General features: G+C 40.6%; 1 protein-coding gene across 2 annotated transcripts in view; it reads left to right on the plus strand.

Moving 5' to 3' along the window:
• The window catches only part of LOC110116929 (slit homolog 2 protein-like), a 54,875-nt gene that overhangs the window by 20,945 nt on the left and 12,476 nt on the right, over positions 1-21,454 (plus strand). Inside the window, exon 1 of one of the 2 annotated variants that reach the window (XM_025746409.2) lies at positions 2,925-4,006. The exons of the other annotated variant lie outside the window; for it this stretch is intronic. Within the exon in view, the coding sequence (XP_025602194.2) occupies positions 3,911-4,006 (96 nt within the window). The 5' untranslated portion in view covers positions 2,925-3,910. Of the gene's footprint in view, positions 1-2,924; positions 4,007-21,454 lie in introns of those variants that run through there. 2 annotated transcript variants of the gene reach the window in all.

Genomic DNA, 21,454 nt, shown 5'->3' on the forward strand with positions numbered 1-21,454 from the left:
TCTCAAATTTCCCGTACGTTATTCGAACTTCGAGAAATACCGTGATAAAAAAAAATAAAACGTGAACAAACGAAATAAAAAAAAACGTGTATTCAGATTTGGAAGCGTCTATAGCTACGCGCCGAGACGACGCTGGGGGGGGGGATGGGATGGGAGCGTAGGGGAGGAACGGGGGGGGATGAGAATCGTCGACGCGGCGCGTCGCGACGGCGTAATAATACATAGGTATACCTGCCTACGGGGAACGGGTTTGCCGTGGCGCGCGCGCGTATATACGTCAAAGGCGCGAGAGACCAAAGGCATAATCTGTGCGAGGGTCGTAAAGTGAGCCTCAAATTTCATTATGAACGCCGTAACAATAACGAGATATGTCATGGCGCGTGACGTCACCTCGGATAACTAACCATCCCAGTCAAACCGCCCCTACCCCCCCTCTGGAGCCCTCTCGCCCTCTCGCCCTCTCACCCTTTTCTCGTTTTTTTCTTTTCTCTTCGCCCATCTCATCTCTGAAAAGCGCTCCGCTACTCAATAGCTTATCGTTCTGCAGAGCCAATATAAACGATACAGGGCGCTTCGTGTGTGCGCGATCACACGTACACGCACGTACGCGACGCACAGCGATGACGCGGTGTGGTCTGGTGTGGTGTTACGCCATAAAGAGAGAGGTTGATAACCGAAACCCTTTGATCCATTTATCCGCCATTTCTATCCCCTTCTAACCCACCGCAGTCCCACGATCCCCCTCGCGCCGCGTGCGGAACCCTGGAACGCGCGGTACCGCGGGACTTTGTCCTTGAGTGGCGTAAAAATATGACCGATAAATTAGGTTAAATAGCTTACGATAAAAAAATGAAAAAAAATAGAAGAAGAGAGAAATGAAAAAAATTCGAAAATGAAAGGTGGAGAACTCGCGCCGCAACGTTGGAAAACGTTTTTCCGACCTGATTGCTCGAAGTCAAATTTCATTTTGACTTTTTTTTTTTTTTTTTGTCACTTTCATCGCACATTTAATGACCATTTGAAATCGTTGGAAGAAAATTTGAAAAGAGAAGGGAATCTCGGTACATAATTTTCTTCCTCTGAATTTTCGAGTGATTCTGAATGGGAAAAATTTCATCATGTCGCTTAGTTGGTCCGTCTTAGAATTTAAGATTCAGGTTACGATCTTTAATGAACGTCTTACGCATGCGAATGCTTCTATTTGACTGATGTGAACTCTTCTTGCAGTCGATCTACCTGCAGTACGCGGTAGAGGTCTTCATTCCAAACGTGGAGAGAAGAGAAGAGAGAAAAAAAAGCTCGCGAGCGAGGCGACGCGTAGGACGTACGGTGCGGTTTGAAATAAATTTAGATAATTTTATTTATTTTATTTCATTAGATTTTCTCGTATACGCGTTCTTTCAATCTTGTCGCGTGTGAATTTCATTCGATTCCTTCTTTTTCTAATGTTATTCCCGCCTCTCCTGTATTCTCCCGAAACTCCGCGAGAGTTGGAGGGGATAAATCTGACGGTACCGATCGTGGGAAAGAAATTTTTCCATTTATACACACGTAACAGGTATTTCACGTGTAATACGTTATACGTACCCAGTTATATGTGAAACGAAATTTCTATGATTTGGTGTATTAAATATAGAAAAATATTACCCGATCTCATCTCGTGCGGTCCCATGGCATCTGTATAATCTGTGTATTGTATAAATATTGTATTTCGGCTGTTAAATGTCAGGTGCACGGTACGTGCATACGGAATATAAAGAGTGATAAAAAAAAAAACAAAAAAAAAAAAACTAAAAGAAAAAGTTGATAAAAAAATATAGATGAAAAAAAGTTGATAACAACCGCGGGATATACAAGCTACACCGCGTCGCACTGCAACGGCTATAGAGTATAGCGATGCCGCGTGTGATATGATTTGTTAGAGTGTAAACGCTACGTACAAATCCCTGGACATAAAATGTTGAATGAAATTGATCGTTTTTTGTTACGTCGAAAACTTTCATTTATATCCACTACCGTGGAAGCGCCGTAGGTTGTCTCCGTAACGATAATTGGAAATCATACAGAGGGACGCAACCCACGGAAAATTAGACGGAACTCCAGAAAACACGGATTGTCGACTCTTTTTTTTCCCCTCGTTTTTTTGTAGACAAAAGTGCGTATCCGGTCGAATAGCTTCTGGAATCAGAACGACCCGAAGGGCGTAACCCGCGAAATGGAGAAAAGTTGAATATTTTCACCACCGTAACTCTTACTTCGTTTGTCATTAAAAAAAAATTTCTGTCAAATTGCGGATTCTTATTTCGTTTGCATTTTCATTCATTCGACAAAATAATAAGCAGTTTCGCTTTTAACGACGTTATATGTAACGACGAACCGGTAATCAGGGAAAACTTTTGCACGGCATTAATTATCGAGGGAAAAAAAAGCCACCGGATCTTGGAGTTTTTTCTCGTATGGAGCACGAAACAAGCTGAAATCTCTTCTATCTTTAATTAAAAAAATAAATGTATAAATAAAAACTGGAAATTGGCTGAACGAAATTAGAAATTTTCATTCTTCGACCCTCTTCTGTACGTTGCACCCCCAACTCAAATAGGTTAGCAGCAGTTTGAGGGTAGAGGATAGACGCTATATAGGGTAGTTTCCGAATAAAGAACGGAAAACGAGTGAGAGAGAAAGAGAGGAACGAAAGAGGGAGAAAAAAAAAGCCGTAAGGGTGGGACGATGGCGGTACTTTTGATGGGGTGGCTGCTCGTGGCCGGCTGCTTCTGGGTTTCGTTCTTTACTATTACGAGTAGAGCGAGGGAAGGAAGGGAGATGAAAAGCAAAGGGAGTTTTCGCGTTACGAATTCAGTCCGATAGAGGCGCGCGCTGGAGAATCAACGGCGTCTCGACGCAGGCACCGAGATATCCTCGTCGCTCCTGGGCGCCAGTCGGCTCCGAGACGTTGCTGCGTGAGGACGTAACGCGTCGACGGTATCTCGTAGGTTTTTTTTACACTCGCGCTCCGTCTCCCGATATTCGAAGAATCCGAAGTACGAAGTGGAACTATTTGCGGATGATCAATGGTGCGTCGTCATTCGTAGAGAGTATACGACCTCGCTTGTTCCTACGTATCGATGAATGAAAAAACCGTACGTATTTTTGTAATCGCAAAAGTGGATCACACGTCACGTAGAATTCCGAATTTCGTTTGTACTTCTGGTTCTGCCGTGACGTTGCAACGTGATAACAAACTAGTAATATGACGTGCGTTACCCACTTCTGGAAATTAAATTCACAACGAATTTGCTTTGATCGGCTAGTGTTTTTCCGGAAGAATAAATAATTAATTTCTCTGATAAAAATCATGAGAAGGTTGTAATTTGTTACCTTGTGTGCATTATTGTGTTGCTCGTTAAATCGACGATTGTGTTAATTTCATCGCGTAATCATCGTTGTGAACGGGATAGAGAAAAATAAATTAAAAAAAAGAAAAAAGGAAACTGGATTTGAGAGTGCGTGTTCTCGAATAACGAAATTATACATACGCGTAACACACGGACCAACAATTTCAAAGAGCATATTGACGATGATTACCATAATGCTAATGATACGGTGATTGTTAATGAACTCGTAGTTCACCTTGTAAGCGAATGAGCGGCTGCGGTGATGTTGGCTAATTTTTTTTTTCGTGTTAATCATTTTTGTTTTTCTAAGCCTTCGATTACTCGTCATCGTTGATTCGATCATCGCCAATGTCGTTGTTATCCCAGCGATAATAACGACGTCAACAACAACAACAACAACAATAAAAATTTGGTGAAAGTGAGCCCTACGCGCGTATTACACTCATACATGTATCGACGATAATTGTTGAGTTCAAATTATCCTTTTTTACAATTACAATCATATTATCAAATATAATATGACTCGGACAAGTGATTATTGTGACTCCCTTAAGGATACCCTTGGCTTAAATCGAGGATATTACCCTGACCGGAAACCACCGGGAATATCGAGGGTGAGTTTCTCCCTTTTTTTTTTGTTATCTAAAATTTTTCATCTTATTCAATTTTTACGAAAATTTAGGCTTCTTTTTGAATACATATATGCAAATGGGTATGTGGGGGTTGGGGAGGATGATAAAAGTTACAGAATCATCAATTACAAAGGGGCGAAGGAGATTGAGAAGGAAAAACGAAAACATGGATGGATAAATAAATAACTACGTTGACGATATTGATATCAATGATCGTCGTTTTAATTGACTACGATATCGCATTTCTTTTTGTTGTTTACAGTCATCTTCATTTGCGATTGATTCGTCCTATTTGAAATAATATTGGCTCCCTCCCTCCGTAGCAGAATATTATAATCCGTAATATCAAATTCTCGTCGCATATTTCAACGGATATCTCTGAAACAATTTTAACGCAGATTACGCTATACAAGCGGGTACTCGATGCGTGAGATCTATCGTAAATGAAAGCACGTGAAAAAAAAAAATAACAAAAAGAAGAGATTGATATTGAAGAACTGTCAATTTCATCAATTTCTTATTACGAAATTTTCTTATTTTTCCGTGTCGCAAAAGCGAAAGATCGATAGAACTTATTCACCTCGAATATAACTACATATTTATCTTTGACCTTTGATCGCAATATTATTGCCCTCGACTCGGATTTTAATTCTTCCGAGAAAATTGACGCGATCAATAATTATGTTTAATGATTGAATAACAATTGGATATTTAAGTGTTTGTCACGCGATGTTATGGCTAGAAACGAGACGAGAAAGCAGCAGATAACATTGCGAAAAGAGGTTATCTCCGCAACTTTACTGATATGTCTTGCCAATTTGCGACAGACGATAACTCCTTTTCTTTAATTATTTTGAAAAAAAAAAAAAAAAAAAAAAAAAAAAATAGAAGGTTGTAGAACCATGTGCTCGACAAGTAGTTTTAAAAAATACTTCACGTCTGTTTCAATATGGCAGCTCTAGAGAAAAAAAATTCAAATCGGTATGACACGAACTTTGTACTACGCTGCAATTTTTCGCAATAGAAATCCACTTCCCACATCAGACATTTCCTGTCATCGTCATTTTTCCGGAAAATCCTCTTTCGCGAACCGTATCGCTGCGACTGTTCAGCGCGAATATGAATAAAAAATTCCCGACCGTCAATAATGATCATGTATGTACCCGTGATCGAAAAATCGTAACGAATCCATAATTAATGAAGAAATTTATTTGTCTTATACTTTATTCGTCGAGTCTATGAACTTTCTCGCAAAATCTTGAAAAAAAAAAAAAAAAAAGAAACAAAAATTGAAACTTATTAGCTGCGTGATACACGAACTTTTCCATATATTATTTATTTGGAAATATATCCAGCGCGATTATATCGCCGGTATAATTTTGCGCAATTTTGTATGATCGCCGCAATGTTCACTCCAGTGAATCGCGTATATCGTTTCCACTAGTTTGCGAACGAACTATTGCTGCCGGGGTACCCGCGCTACCGCTGTTGCTGCCTCTGGTGGCGGGTGGAATTCTATTTTCAAAGGGGTAAAATTTCTCTGCAATCCATACGCAATAAATAGCAATATAACACATATCCGCGCGCATGCATATAAATGCACGGGACGATTGTTCGTATACTTCCCCACCTATACGTGTGTACTGCAGGTACTGCATAGTCTTCCACTTGACACAGCGTAAGCTCGCTTTTCTCTAGCCGAGAGTAACTTTACGTCACGCCGTTAGCTACCGAATCCGATGCTGCAAGTTGACGATATGAGCGGGTAGATGAGGAGGGATCTGGATGAATAGATAAATAGATGGTATCACCGCCTATGCAGATCTCTTTATAACTTCATTTATTCTTATCTCAATCTCCCCGTCCCTTTTTTATCCCATTTGTTGTTCTTATGTATATTGTTTTCTTTCTGTTTATTTTATCTTATTTTCGGTCCCTGAAACTCTTGGCCCATGTGTTACGCACCGCTCGTTGTAAATTATGGAACTATATCAACGTATCTCTACCAAGGACACATCTTATATTATTTCTTCTTCTGTGATCTTTTTGTAACTTTTTTTCAAGCGATGTGGTTTTTTGTCGTTGATTGCCGAAAATCGCGATAGTTTTTCTTTCATATCACGTCTACGTCGTCTCGACACCGTGGAATTATTCGGCGGTTCTTCTTGACCGTAGAAGGTCGACCAATATACAAAGTGTTCCACTTAAATTCTCATGGTTGTGCAACCTAGCCAAGAGGAGTGACCTTTCTCTGTGCGTCTACCAATGGAGGTCTTTCCTCCGCTTCACGAAGAAAAAATAACTATCGATTTACCTAGACTAGTGGCGTAATGTGGGCTATACCTACCCTTGATATATATATATTCACTTGCAATTTAGGAAAAGAAAAACTCTTTTCCTTTTGTCTTGTTTTTTTTTTTTTTTTCGATACGGATGTACGCGGAGTAGGTTTCTTCCGTTGACACACATTCCTGCATAATTCACGTGTCGTTGGTTCTTGAGTGAATTAATTTTGTAACATGATATTGAATAATTAACGGGGATCTGAACAAAGGACTCTTCCGAGAAAAGTAATCGTTGTTCGGGAGACTCTGAAGTTGAGCCCTCGGTACTTACTATTGGTGCTCTAATTGTAAGTAGTTGATTCTCACAGCGAGTCGTCGTCAGCGGCGTGTTCGCCTTATACTTGAACAAAAGTTAACTTTAACCGCAGTATAGAGAGAGGGTGGAATTTCTGCCGTCCTTATTCCCCTTAGTTTCTTACTTTCTTAGTTCGTTCATTCGTAACCTCGGTTTAGGTTGCTTAAACAATTTTGCAAACGTCGCGCATATAAGTCAAAAGTTTCACCTTTACTTTCGGTGCTTATTCTTCTTTAACTCTCTTCTTTTTCTTCTTCTTCTTCTTCTTCCACCGAACAACCACCTACTCGAATTACGAAAGGCGTGGGTGTATCAATTGCCTCAATTTGTTGTTTTTTTTTTTTGTCGTCTCGTGAATCGATAAGTGAACGGAAGACTAAAAAAAATAAGAACGAATATCGCTACGTCACATCTTTAAAATCATATCGCATCTCGGGATTGTTCCGAGTTATTTTGAATAATTTTTACTTTGACGCTTCGGACTGCAGTTGATAAATTTCGTTACGGCGTATATCATCGCCGCCACCTCTATTGGAATATCAATTATTACAAAGCGTAGGAGATTCGCCACTCACCGCTGCTAATTTTGATAGTTTAATTTACATGTATCTCTACTATATCCGTCTAAATATCGTATGAGCAAAGCTTTCGCTTCACCGTACCGTATACCGTATACCGTGTACTGTACCTACTGTATCCCACCGTACTTGCACCTAGATTACTCGACCGCGTGGGCGTCGGCTCTTATCGGTCTAGTAGTAGTTCTATAAATAGAAAATTGGCACGGATTATGTACGAGTAACTATCTACCAGACTATCTCTGCCACCTATAATGCAACAGATACTCTCTATGTACGAGGCACAGAAACGAACGCGCCAATAATTCATTCCGCACGCGGCAATTAATATCGCGCGTTTCTAAACATGCGGGGGGGAGGAAAAATTTCGGTCTATTTACGAAAGAATCCTGAAGTCTTGGAAAAAAAGATTCCAGAACTGATCGAAATCGGTCGATCTGAGCACACGACGAAGATGAGATGTTCCAAAAATTGACGAAAAGCTCTTCCACTCCACTAAAATTCCGATACAATCGTCGACGTCCTCGTGAAAAGTGAATTCATAACTTTCTCAGTTCAATTGTCTAACGATCCGTGTCACGATCTACATAATTTTCAGGGTTTTATCATTCATAACGTGAACGCTTGTGACTTTAAGTAACCGCGAAAAAACCTCGTGCAGTCGCTAAAGATCGTCTAGAACTTATATGAATGTTCGTTTTTTTTTCTGTCTATTTTAGTTGTAGTGTAAAGTATGCAAAACGGATTTGAACTTGGATCGCGTCGTTGTGAGCGACTAACTTTTTTTTCTCGCAAGCGGAAATGAAGTTTTTCCGACATAATTCGGTCCGACCGACCCGCGAGAATCTCTTCGAGTTGTTGTGGAGCGCGGGGGTCAGAATGTTGAATAAAATTGGTTAGCAATAATTTATCATTCCGTGACCCAGTTATGGTGATACATCCGACCGAGCGACGAACAAACTGTAGGTACGAGGAGCAACAGCTTGGCGCCATGGAACCGCCGCCGCGGCGCGTTTTCTTCTTTTCCATCTTTTTCTTTTCTTTCGGATCTTCGACTGTACTGCATACACACACCGTCGTCGTTGCAACGTTGTCTCCTCTGACCTAGAAATTTATTTCTCGACGATTTTTTACTCAATTTTTTTTTTCAATTTGTTTTTCTTCTTCTCTTCCCATATCTCATCGCAATTCGTTAATGAAATTTAACTATTTAAAAGCAACCATTTTTTGTTTTTTTTTTTGTTTCAAAATAATTATACCGCACAGTGCACCGTGAGTATAACAATGAATCACTTGTGCGCCACGCGTAAATCCGCAATCACGTATGATTCTCCAATTGCGTATTTCTAACACGGAAACGTTTTACGCCTGTTGAGTAGTTTCGTAAAAAGGTAAAAAGTATCGAGAGAAAAAAAAAAAAGGTGGAAAAATAGAATGAAATATATAGAAATAAATGAAAAATAAAAAGGTATAATTGCAGCTCGGTAATATATCGTACCTGCATAGATCCGCATAGTGTCGGACGAATCATTCTTTCGCAATGGCGTGTCATTTTTTTTTGTTCTCATCCGCATCGTTGAACAGGAACAACTCTCGTCGGATGATTCGATACGGAGCAGCATTGTTTTTTTTTTTTCTTTGTTTTTCAATAATGAATTGGAATTGCGGTGAAATTTGAAGTGTTTTACACCTCGTGCAAGATTTACGATAATTGAACGACCATTTTAACGATGAATTTACTTCGAACAGCCCTAATAGATACTACGAGCTTTTTTTTGGGTACAGCAATTAGAGGCGCTACGAGCGTTTGAAAACACCTTGAAGATAGTAAATGTTTCGTTTAAGATGAAAATGTTCAATTGGTATTCGCGACAGTGGCCATCGGTTAAGAAGTTGAAGTGTGCTAAGGGCGTCCGAATTCACTACTACTTTGCGGAGTAACGAGCGTTTTAAAAGTCTTTACAAAACCTGCTGCTGCTACTGGGTGCGGTTGCTTTTGCAGAAGATTCATCTCCTACTCCGTCTACTTCGTCTTCTTCTTCTTCTTCTCTTGGTGCTTTTGCTTTCTGAAAACGGTTCTCGGCTACCGCCGCACTTATAGATCGGGCTATGCCGCCGACAAGTAATTCGCGTGAATTCCAATCAAGTTAGAGAGATTGACGCAGAATAATAATCTCGTCATCCTCGTCCTGCTGTGCTTCTTTTTTTTTCCTCATAGTCTGCTCTGCAGCTATTTCTCACCTCTCTTCCTTTTTATTTTTTTCTAATTTTTCCACTTTCCTCTCGTACCTCCATAACAAATAACCGAGATAAAATGATCAGACGATGAAGAGAATCGATGAAACTAAATTAATATGATAAAAATTCGAACGAATTTGATCGCGGGAGAGACGGAATTCAACACGGTATTGTTCGTTTCACTCGACTTTTTGAAAATACTAATTTCCACGAATCTAATTTCATCTTTGTTTCCGCGATGTGGACTAATCTCCCTTTTTTTTTACATTCTCTCGCGAGATAATGCGACACTATGCTGCATACTGAATAGAAAAAGGATAAAATACGAACTACATAAAAGACAGAAAAATGCTTGACCTAAAAACTGGGGCAGATGTCTGCAGATTTGTTAAAATCGGCTTACACTCTATGCTCTATATGTATCAAATGTACATGGTTGGTGGTACTCGTAGAAACTCGTAACACGTATATTATATTCGTATGGGTGTACGTACACACCGAATGTCCTTTAAATATCGCAATACCTATACCGTATATCATTGTACGATCCACGTTCGGGTTCGCGTACGTACGTGATGCAACGTCACCTTTACGTATTTAGAGACGTATGCAGGTTTAAACCCATACCGAGTAACGCCAGCGTTTGGGCTTTGGAGGGATTCGGGGCTTTCATTCGAAACTCTGCTGCCGAGCTATAGGAGCCGAAATTCTTTCGTTATTATCGCCCGTGGCTTATATCTGTCGTTGCGATGACGATTGTTATTATTAATAATAATTATAATTCTATCGGGCAGATGTATTTCGTTTTACTCGATCTTCTGAATAATGTTCAGACGTTATTTGCATGGAAATAAATATTCACACATACATATAGTAGGTGGATGCGTTCGCACGTCGTTTAATCCTGTAGGAACGAACTATGCACGACAAAAAATTTGAAATCCTATATCCCCAAATGAAAAAGGCTTTCGTTACTACCCTCTGAATTTTTTACTCCGTTCGCGTATATGGTGTCTTCGTCGTTGGTTCGTATTTAATTTTGAGGACTCTAAACCGCTTTAACGCTGCCCTTTCGCACCATCGGCCATACACAGGTATTACGTTACTCGAATCTACCCCGACTCTATACCCTTTCAACCCCTCCAGCCCCCTTTGAAATTTGCTTTATGTACATTATCTTCTAGCAGAAAGAGGCCAGCCCGACACTGCGGGGTGGTGGCTAACTTTTCTCCAAATGCCCCGTATAATCACACCGATCGTCACACGCGTATATTAAGTCTGCTTTACTCGGCTTTACTCGAGCTTATACATATATGTATACGTTTTGTGCCATTATGCGATTCTTACGCTCGCGTGTTCGATGCCTAAATGCACTCGATATCGTACAACGCGGAAAATTCTTCGTTTTGCTATATCGTTGCTTTCTTCTTCTTTTACTCGTCGCAAGTGTCGGTGGGTTTGACACCCGAGGAAGATACAGGAGGCAGATGTTCTATCTTTTAATTCGACTTTAATCCGGCAGACGAGCCTTCTTAACAAGCTCGGTAACTGCGATGTGGGATATTAACGCTAGAGTTCAGCATGCCCAGCACCGGCACCAACTAACGTTTGACTTGACTTACATATTTCTTTTCACGCTAGGGGAGTGTCGGTGAATATACATATGTATATTTATGAAACCCTGATGTATTTTTCTTCATTGTTTCATTTCCAAAAAATTGAATGATTTATTAATAATAACGAAGAAAGAACGCAGAAGATCGGCCTTACTGTAATAAATCTTACTTTAATGGTGATCGGTAATTACCTCACCTTTCTTGTTCATCTTTTACTTCGTATGTATTTTGATAACTGTACCTATCCTTCCGACATACCTAAGTATATACCTTCTTATGCGCAGCGTTTTATTCGAGTGTATGTATTGTACCAACAAACTCGTGTTCAACCACCATTATGTCGTACCTAATGTCTATCAGTTTAACGTTTCATTTACGTATATATTTATGCATATACTATACGTGTAATTCTAGTGCCGATACAGCCGCGCGCGTGATTTCGTAATCAATACACGTTTGACAACGCTCATTTTCCTCTCCCATGTTCAGCAGGTCGCTATTGCGTTCCTTTCGAATTCATCTCTCTCTCTCTCTCTCTCTCTCTCTCTCTCTCTCTCTCTCTCTCTCTCTCTCTCTCTGGCTTTTTAAATGTATACAGTAACATACCGTGAGTCGCGTTGCCGGTGCGCAAGGCCGATCTTTATTCTATTCTATTCTATTCCATTTCATTCCGTTCTCTGTATTCATAACACATCGTTATACATACATGCACTCTGCAGTGTTGGTACATACATACATTAGCTACGCACATGCTTTTACAACCATCCGATACCAATGATCGGGGTTTAGATACATGTAACACGTGGTCATTATGTGCACTACGTACATTACGGGTCGTATAATAGTTTTTTCCAACATACCTATAGATATTTGATTATATACGAATCAAATGTACATAACATCGTGGCACATATTGCGTTATAGATATGTACATACATGTTCATGTTACGATTTGAGGGGAGTTTGTTCCAGTTTGGTTTCGTAAAGAAATTTTATTGTTCAAGTATTTTCAAGGTAAAAAATATTCGAATCAGGTTTTTCGTTCATTTCAGTGTGGATGATTTCGATGAATCCGTTCACCGCGCTTCGATGATTCGGGCATTTCGACTAAATGATATAATTTGAATCATTTTTTTTTTTTTTTCTAGTTTTTTTGTCGATCAGTTATGGTCCAATAGTTGCACTTAATATACCTTACGTATCTCTTTTTGTATATATGTACATTGTACAACTAATACATTGATTATATATACCTATATATTGCGAGCGCGCTGGTGTTCGTCGATGCGTGTAACAAATTACTGTCAATCGAATGGACAGGAGCAACAGCTCTATAATCTATACGTATAGTTAAAGTTGCAACAGTTCCCATGTATTATACATGTGGCTAACGGTGTCCTCTCGTTGGCGGTGCCCCGCTGCTGCCGCAGCGTTGGGTATAGTTGTTGAAATCCATTGAAATATCCTTTTTCCGGTAATACTACAAGAGACCCAAAGCCCGTGGCATTCATTTTTCACGAAATTAACGTCACGCCCAAATGATCCCGAAAACTGACGGCACGTAGAAATAGGGGGAAATAAATGGAACAAAAGGATCAATAAAATCGGAAGAATATTTGAAATCCGTGGCTTCTTTTTTTTTTTTCGCGTAGGATCGAACCGATCCGTTGAAGTCTAATCCCGAACGCAGCGCGTGTTTTATATTGCAGAAGTCGCGCGTTTGATCTTCAGGCTTCTTTCCATCTAGCTAAAGAGCCTCTCTCTTTTTCTTGCTTTATACTAGTATTCGGTGCCCTTTTTCCCCACCTTAACTTCGATGCCCTTCTTATATGCTTCAAGGCTTCGCTTTTCCCACAGTAGAACCGAAATGATATAACTATATATATATACACCTCGGGTTCTCACGACTTGAATTTCACCTTTTTCTTTTTTATTCTACATCTCTACAGATTCTCTTTTTTCCTCTCTCTTTTTCTCTCTTTCTTTTTTTCTTTCTTCCTTTCCGTTTTTTTTTTTTTTTTTTTTTCCAACAATCTTTTGCACCTGAAACGTCCTTCTTCTCGTCCTTCTTATTGTATTAGGCGACCTAATATGCTGCATCGAAAGTTCAAAGCAGCAGGTAGTTATGTAGATTATATACAGGTACCTGTACATACGTGTGACGTCTATGTATACATAAGATAGAATTTCGCGTCAGGTGAAACGAGGGGGGAAAAAAAAAAGGAGAGAAGAAGAAACTTGCGGAGCAGAATTTCATTCAGAAATTTGATAAGCTGGACCATAAATTTCTGTTATCTGATTCTAGTGAGCATGGTGTTAAATTATGCTTCGTTTTACTTTCTCCTTTTTCCATTGGAATTTTATCTTTTCCTCACAGCTATTACTATGTTAAAGTTATTACAAGAAATTCAATATCCTCAGTCAGCAGAGTATTTGATCTTGGCATTATTGATAACCACGGCTACTTAAAACGGCTCTTACCTCTTTTTTCAATTCTGTAAAATAACGTTTAAGCTACCGCGTGTTTTTTTCACGTAGCAACAGTCGAGTTACTTTCGTTTGCGCGCTCGATTTTTGATTTAGAAACTCGAATGAATATATGTATACCCACATGATAATTTAATTAACGTTCCTTGCAATACGTTGTACATTCGTGTAGCTGTATCATACGTCTTTGTTTTGAGAATCGTATACGCATATTGTTATGGAACAACGTTCGTACAATATAACTATATCGATACCCTCATGTGTATTATACGTATGCTAATTTAATTATTACAAGTCCTTCGGCTAATTAATGTATGTATATAACAGTTACTGAGAAATGAAGCAGCTTATGAATACACGAAAAAGCATGTCCATCTGGTTTTTTTTTAACGAAAATCAAGTTTACTTTTAATCATGTCATAATATCTTTTTTCCAACCACCTGGTGTGCTTTAATAATAATCATTTTTAACGAAGAGAATTCATAATATCCATTGCTCACGCGTGGATCGCGCTACCTTGTATTTAATTTTCTGACCCTGAACCAAATTCATCGCTCGTACCAAATTGCTGAGTACGGATGAAAAAATATCCTCGTATCATTCGAGGGATGAATTTCGGACATTCGTCCATCGGGACGAACAGCCATTGACCATTCCTCGTACATTATGGTAGACGTACTGCACCGATGCTGCTCCAGGAGTACAGTGGATCGTTCACCCTCTCCAATATTCTGGAATACTCACCCCTGATCCTTACAAAGGATATATCGCGCTGCTTCTGGCTATTCCACACCCTCACTTTCCATTTCAATCGCCCTACAGGGTCCTCATTTCGAGTACCCATATCCTACCTATCCACCTACCTACCTACCTACCTACCTACCTACCTACCTACCTACCCATCTACTTACTTAGTTCTCTCCTGTACGGAATAGATTCCTCGTTCGATTTGCGATCGGTTTATACGGCGGCGTAGCACAATGCGAGTCGGAACGGTGGATTTTAGGTGGTGAGTCGGTATATATATATATATACATATGTATGTATGCGAATGATGCGATGTGCGAATGCGGGGGTTGGCTGTATATCCAACACACGCATAAATATATGTATATGGCGATGAACGCCACTCGTGTAGTAGCTAAAGCAGCAGCAGGAGCACGACTAGAAGAGCATTGTTACGGGTATTATTTGCCACTAATCAGAACCTAGGGTCGTAAGCAACCAGCGCGGCTACGGTGATTGCAGAACGGCTATGGCGCCACGCCCCACTGAACTGGCCCATGAGGAGATTTTCGAGATAGCCCTAGGTACGCTGCACGCACACCATCTCCCCAATGACGAAGGGCGAAAATAGTTTAGGGAGAATGTTGAGAAGGGCGAAGGAATAGGGACCGGGGAGGGATACCGAGACTAGGGGATGAAAAGTGGCTTGCCGACCATCTGACTATGCTGCCCTCCGCATCGAGGAAGTTGTTATTTGCACTTCGTTTGTTGACGATATAAATTTTCATCGTTTCGAAATTTCGCGTTCACTCTCCGTTTTCGACGTGAAAAATTGGAGCGTGACATTGGACCGAATGTCTACGTCTTCATCGGTAATCCGATTCTTTTTTCTTTTTTCTTTTTTTTTCTCTCTTTATTCACGACCTTGGATGCTTCGGTAGAAAGTTGTTCACTTTTGGGACAAGTTTCTATACCGGTAAGGGTACACCGCATTTCAGCCGTCTTTTTTTTTTATCATTTTTATTTTATTTTTTTGTTCTACCGCTATCACGTAGGACGTGTTCTTGATTCTTTGGAGAAAAATTCTACGCCAAACTAGGACGTATAGAAGTTAATGTAGAAAGTTTCGTACATTCCTATCAATCCAAACTTGGCTCATGTTAGGGTATCTAGTGGTAAGGGGAAGTTTGAAGATCCCGTAGTTTTCTCTCTCGTTCCAGCTGTCTTCCTTCTCTCCCTCTCTCTCTCTCTCTCTCTCTCTCTCTCCCCCTCTCTTCGTCGTAGTTGTTACGTCGTATGCGATAAAAGTGATTACTGAAATGTTACTAATGTGATTTCTCTGAGAGTATATGGAAGAGGGAGATTCTGCTTACTGCAGAATCTGCAGCACAATAAGACCGTTCAGCCGTTAGTAACTTTTCGTATAAAGCGTCGTCTGTTGGTATTGTGCGTTTTGTATATACATGTAGTTCTTCACGTGCATCGCACGTATGGTATATACTCCATACATTTTCTATACGACTCCCCAGACACCGTGTCCCGAACAACGCGAAAGTATAGGTGCGTAACGCACATCGATTCGCAATTCTTCTTTTTTTTTTTTTCGGGGTACGCCTTATAATACGAACCGAATGCGGCCCGATACAATTCGTACCACGTATCGTTTCGAGTCAAACGAGATTGACTTTCCCCTGCAACGGGACAATTCTAGGAGAAGATTTATAGAGATTCGGTCCACCGTGTGGTGTATCGAAATTAATTAATCACAATAGCCGTATCTGTAAGTTTTCGGAGTGGAAATATACGCAGGACCGGTTAATTCTTCATGAACCGATCGATATAGGTTGTTGGAAAAAAGAGATTGAAAGAAAAAAAAAAAAAAAACATACATTCGTTTCAACTTCGGTATTGTGCTTTCCACGAAGATATCTTCATCTGCCTAGGTAGAACTTACTCACCACAGTCTTTTCCTCTCTCTCTCTCTACACACCAACTTTCGATCGGGACAAGGATGAAATTCATCTCATATAGTAGTTTAAATATTGACTTTTAACGGCCATTGTAATCGTACCCGACGTCTATAACTTCGATAACATGGAACCAACCATGAAATCAGACCCACACCCCGTACGTACGTTCGACTAAACATGGTACGTATAGCTACACGATTTATCAACGCATGTCGTTCTCGGAAATTTCCATATTATATTCGTTAGTTAAACATCACGCGTGCAGTTCAACTGTGTTATATATACATATTCGGTGTCGTAGGTACGCACACGTTTACACCTTTACTGAAAATAAAAAATGAGGAAAAATAAAAATTGTAGCATACGTGCGCATAATGCGTACGTAACATAAATTTGTGTGGGTTGCGTAGTATGCGTAATCACTGCGAGCGCGTAACGCACATAATTACGTACATACATACCCTCTGTACTCACTCCGTCTGACCGATGACATCACTTCCTGCACCGGTTCTACTGAAAACGTACGCCATGCAACCTACCTCGTATAGAGTATGTACATGAAATGCATCACGTGTTCGAATCTGTCTCGGAGTAAAAACATTTTCAGCCTCATTTTTCAATATCAAATTGTTGCAAAAAATGAACGTGTTTTTTTTTCTTCTTCTAATGATTGGATGTTCGAGTGCTTTTATTGCTCGTCGAATTCTACCCCCGCGTAGCTTTTCACGTGGTTCCTCTCCCGTGCATCTCGTGTGGCGATTCGCGATTCGCGATTCGCGAGAAAGAGGTCGTCGGGTCATGTTTCATCGTTCCGGAAATTACCTGCCACATTATCACGCGTGTACGAAGAGGACTGAAACCAAAACGCGCGGGAACCCCTGTCAACGGAATTCGGCCCCCACGCTCCCCCTTCTCACCCTTTTTCCTTCCGGTCGTCGATGATCTGAAATCGACACCGTTTTAATAATATCCACGTAGTATCATCCGTGGCGTTGACACGCCACGGTGGAATAATTTCCAAAAATTCGTCGGATCTCCGTAGCGTCGGGCCAAGTTTTCACCATACCGTCACACCTCTCCATCGCGATAATTAATGGGTGTGTATAATTGTGCACGTGAACCGTCATACGCGCGTGTGTGTGTGTGTATAGGTAATGTGGACATTTTATCCTCATTATGCGGTTCAAATGTAGGGTACACGCGTGCTAGATGGGATATAATGTAATGGAATGATATGGGACGGGACGGGACGGAGTGGAGATTCGTGATCCCCCCCACTGGCGCTAAATGACGTGACTGTTTCTTATCAGGCGTCGAGTGTTGCCTCCGCTACGCTAGAGCTATAAAACATATTACGAGGTTTAGGTTAGTTTAGCTTGGTCACCGTGTAGGTATAGTTATATCGTAACCTCGTAACTAACTGCTATAGCATTAGCAGAGATTCTGTGGTCCAGGTCTGTGTCACTGTACCCCGGGCTTGACTGTTGCAACTATAATACTACCGAATATCATACTACTCGTACCGCTGTACCGACTACTAGCTAATACCCACTATATAATGTACTTAAAAACTATTTTTAGATGCACACATCAACCGTGCATGTAATTAACTCGTCGACTCGCTCTCGCTTTTTTTTTCTCAACGGGGTGTTAGCATTAATAAAAATGTACATCTCTTTCGTTAGACTTGCGAGCGCATGTGTGAATAATGAATGGAAAATTTGGTGAACTGTATAAATTTGAAAGAAAAAAAAAAAAAAACGAAACAATAAAATAACAGACGCAGACAGTGTTCGACAACCGGTAAGTTTTTTTTGAAAACTTCCAAAGTCTGCGTGATTCGTGATCCTGGGAAATTTGTCATATCTTCTCAAAGTTGAGAGATTCTAATAAATTCTGAGTAATCCGATACCGATCTCACGAAGTCCTGTAATAACGACGCGCGTGTTATTCTACGATTCTCCCGTAGGATCTTCATGAAATCCAACAAAATGATAATCAATCCTAAAATCTGTACGAAATCTCTGAAATGCTTTAGGAATCTTTTCGAATGTCAAGTACGCGCAGTATTCCGGGATGAAGGATGTCACAGTCCCTCGTAGGACTCTCGACCGACAGAAATGAAAACCATGAAAAGAAAGTAGCAGCCCCCATTGCGATCAGTTTTCCCTTTCATTCAATTCATTTTTGGGCGGCTTTATTTCTTTTTTTTTTTTCTATTTCTGTCAAGCATAAAACTGTCGTGTATGCGAATTAGATGCGCGCGCGTTGCGTCACGCTCGTTCTCCATGCCGACCATATTGTCGGAGAGGAAAAATAGTGGGTAAAATAGGGGGTGGGTTTTGATGCGCCGTAGAGAGGGACGGCGGAAGGAAGGGAGGGAGGGAGGGAGGAAAAGTATATAGCACGCAAGTTTGAAAGCGTGCGTTAATCGTGATTCAGTAAGCGAAGGCACGAACGAAAGCCTTTCGCGATGTCCTAGATCACGAAAATTGAGGATTTTGTCCACATCCGTGCATTATATATACTATATACATATAACGCGATATAACGTATGAAATAACGTACACGTAACCGACGCGTCCTTTATGCATACGTATGCGTACATCGTGTGCGTGTATTTCGGTACATGAGAGCTCTGTTGCTGTTTTAACCGTTACGCTACGTCGCTACGGGTGCTGGTTACATAATATCGGTGATGGGTACGTCGGTGTGTTTCTTGTGAAAACGGAATATAAAAACTTTCCCTATGAAAGTTATTGCCGCGTTTTTCGTTCATGCTTATGTGCGTATCACGAACGTATATATGTATACACGTACGTACGTATACGCACACGCTTGTTGTGTCGAGCGCAGTGTGGAAAGAGAGAAAGAAAAAAAAAAAAAAGAAAATGGAGGAGGAGAAATATATCTATAGGAAAAAGCTCGAGAAAAAGCGCGCACAAGGCTGTGAGAGACCTGCCGGAAAAAGAGCGCACGGCTTCCGGGCCATTTCATCCCGATCCCGAACCCCACTTTTCTTATATTCCCTACCGAACGTTGTCCCTGTTATCACTGTTCCTGGAATTTTAAACCCCACCCGCTATCGTCGCTTTTCTCCTTTTACTTCCCTTTCAGCCCTCGTAGCTACTTTTCCCTTATTCTTCTTCTCCTACTTCCTCTTTTTCTTCTCATCTTCGGCACTTATATCGTTTTTTATTCTTTCATTTTTTTTTTTTTTTTTTTTTTACCACATCCCTCTCGCTTCTCGGTACCCACTGGTTTACCTACTTTCGTACAACGCGAACGGCTTTTCACCGCGGTTTTTCTCTTCATGATTTTATTTTCCTCTCCCTGTTTTTCCCCTTTGCTCAGTTACTCTGACCTCACCTAAACCTTTTCGACCCTCGCCTCGATGATAGCCCCTTATTTTTAGGTCCCGTCATCTTACACACCTCACCTTAGCAAAAAAAAAAAAAAAAAAACGACAAAAAATTGGGTGAAGTATAAATCGTATGCTAATATAAATTTGAAAAAGATAGGTACCGAAATAGAGTTGTTGAAAAAATTAGATCCTCGATTATACGGGTTCCGTATACCCGTACTATAAAGTATAAAATTCCGGGGTTGTCTTACCGTGGGAAAAAGGGCTGAAATCTTGATAAGAAATTAACGAATTTTTGCTGTACTGTCACTTTTTCACCGGTTTTGAAACTCGTTGATTCCGATACGTTATACTTACGCAGTGTTTTGTCGTGGGTATAGATCCTACCGATGACCTTGCGGAGATGGTTTCGTGTTTGGGGTCGCGATCGCGTGTATTCCGAAGATAAAGGGTGGCGGCGGTAGTTGAGAGAAAATACGAACGGGGATTTTATTGGATTTGAAGTTGGTTATTCGCATAATATCGACGTTTCCATCGCGTGTCTCTTCGTCTCCCGTGTGTCGCGTACACCTATGGCATACTAAGCCCTTACACGTTAGTTGAGAAATCCTCGACTCTCTTCGTTTAAGGGGTAAACACACCCCTTATTCGTGGATCCCTCGCAACGTGTGGTTGAAATCCTCCCCTCGCGTACATGTGTTATGCTTACCCAGCAACAACCCCGCTGTTTACAACGTTACCCAAAACAGAGAATGATGTTTAGATGATAAATGTGTATTTCTCGTCTCCGTATCATCAGGAGACACTCATTATTCATTTCTAACCCCCATTTTCCCAACCCTCGTCGCTTGAAGTCTTGGTATTTTCTTCCCTTTTTTATTTTTTTATTTTTTTTCATAAGCAGGTGGGTGGTGGTTATCCACTCGGTTATTTCTGCCTGACTCGCAATGAGCGATTACCTATTTATCGTTGTAACGATTTCTGGACTATTGACGGATGTTTTGTGCCTAACGACTATATCGCTCGACTTTTTTTTTCATAATTCAATTTTAAATTTGTTTTTTTCGCCATGCAAGATGAGGGAAGAAAAATATTTCCTTAAGAAATGCGGGGAATGATATTATGACAGTTATGAGAATAGCGAGAGTAAAATTGATGTTGAGATGAGAAATCGCGCGCGGATATCTAAGAATGAGAAAGCGAAAAGTGGGTAGGTTAGAAAGGAAGGAAGGATGAAGAAAAAAACGAAGGAAGGAAGTTCCTTTCCTTAGCTCTCCGTTACTTTCCATTCTTTTGCACGATGAGAGTAAAACGGAAAATCAATACCTGCAAAGGAAACCCTTTCATCTATCCGAAACACACAACCTAACCAAACCGAACTAACTCTTCCCCCGCCCCCCCCTCTGCCGCTCCGTAGCAAAACCCAAACCCAAACCCAGACCCGAACCCGAATGCTCTAGCGACCGACCACCATCAAAATGAACTAAAATCAAACGAACACTTTCACACTTTGTACTCCCACTCTAACTCTAACTCCCATTTCATGCTGTACTTTAACATTCCCCATCTCCTCATTCTTCCCTTTTCCGTACCTACCTATACCTACCATTTACCCACCTTGTATATCTATACCTATTTTACCGTCAAAGTATTTTTTATCTCAAAACTTTATCTTATCTCACCTAAACTGCTGCCTCTCGCGGTGCTTATGCCGATCCTGCCCTTCCAGACCCCATCAAACCATCAAACTTCTCACGGCGTATAGATATATACGACGATATATTTCTAAAACTGTAATTCCAAGTCTCGC

Source organism: Athalia rosae, chromosome 3 (genome assembly GCF_917208135.1).
Source record: "Athalia rosae chromosome 3, iyAthRosa1.1, whole genome shotgun sequence".
Classification (NCBI taxonomy): Eukaryota; Metazoa; Arthropoda; class Insecta; order Hymenoptera; family Athaliidae; genus Athalia; species Athalia rosae.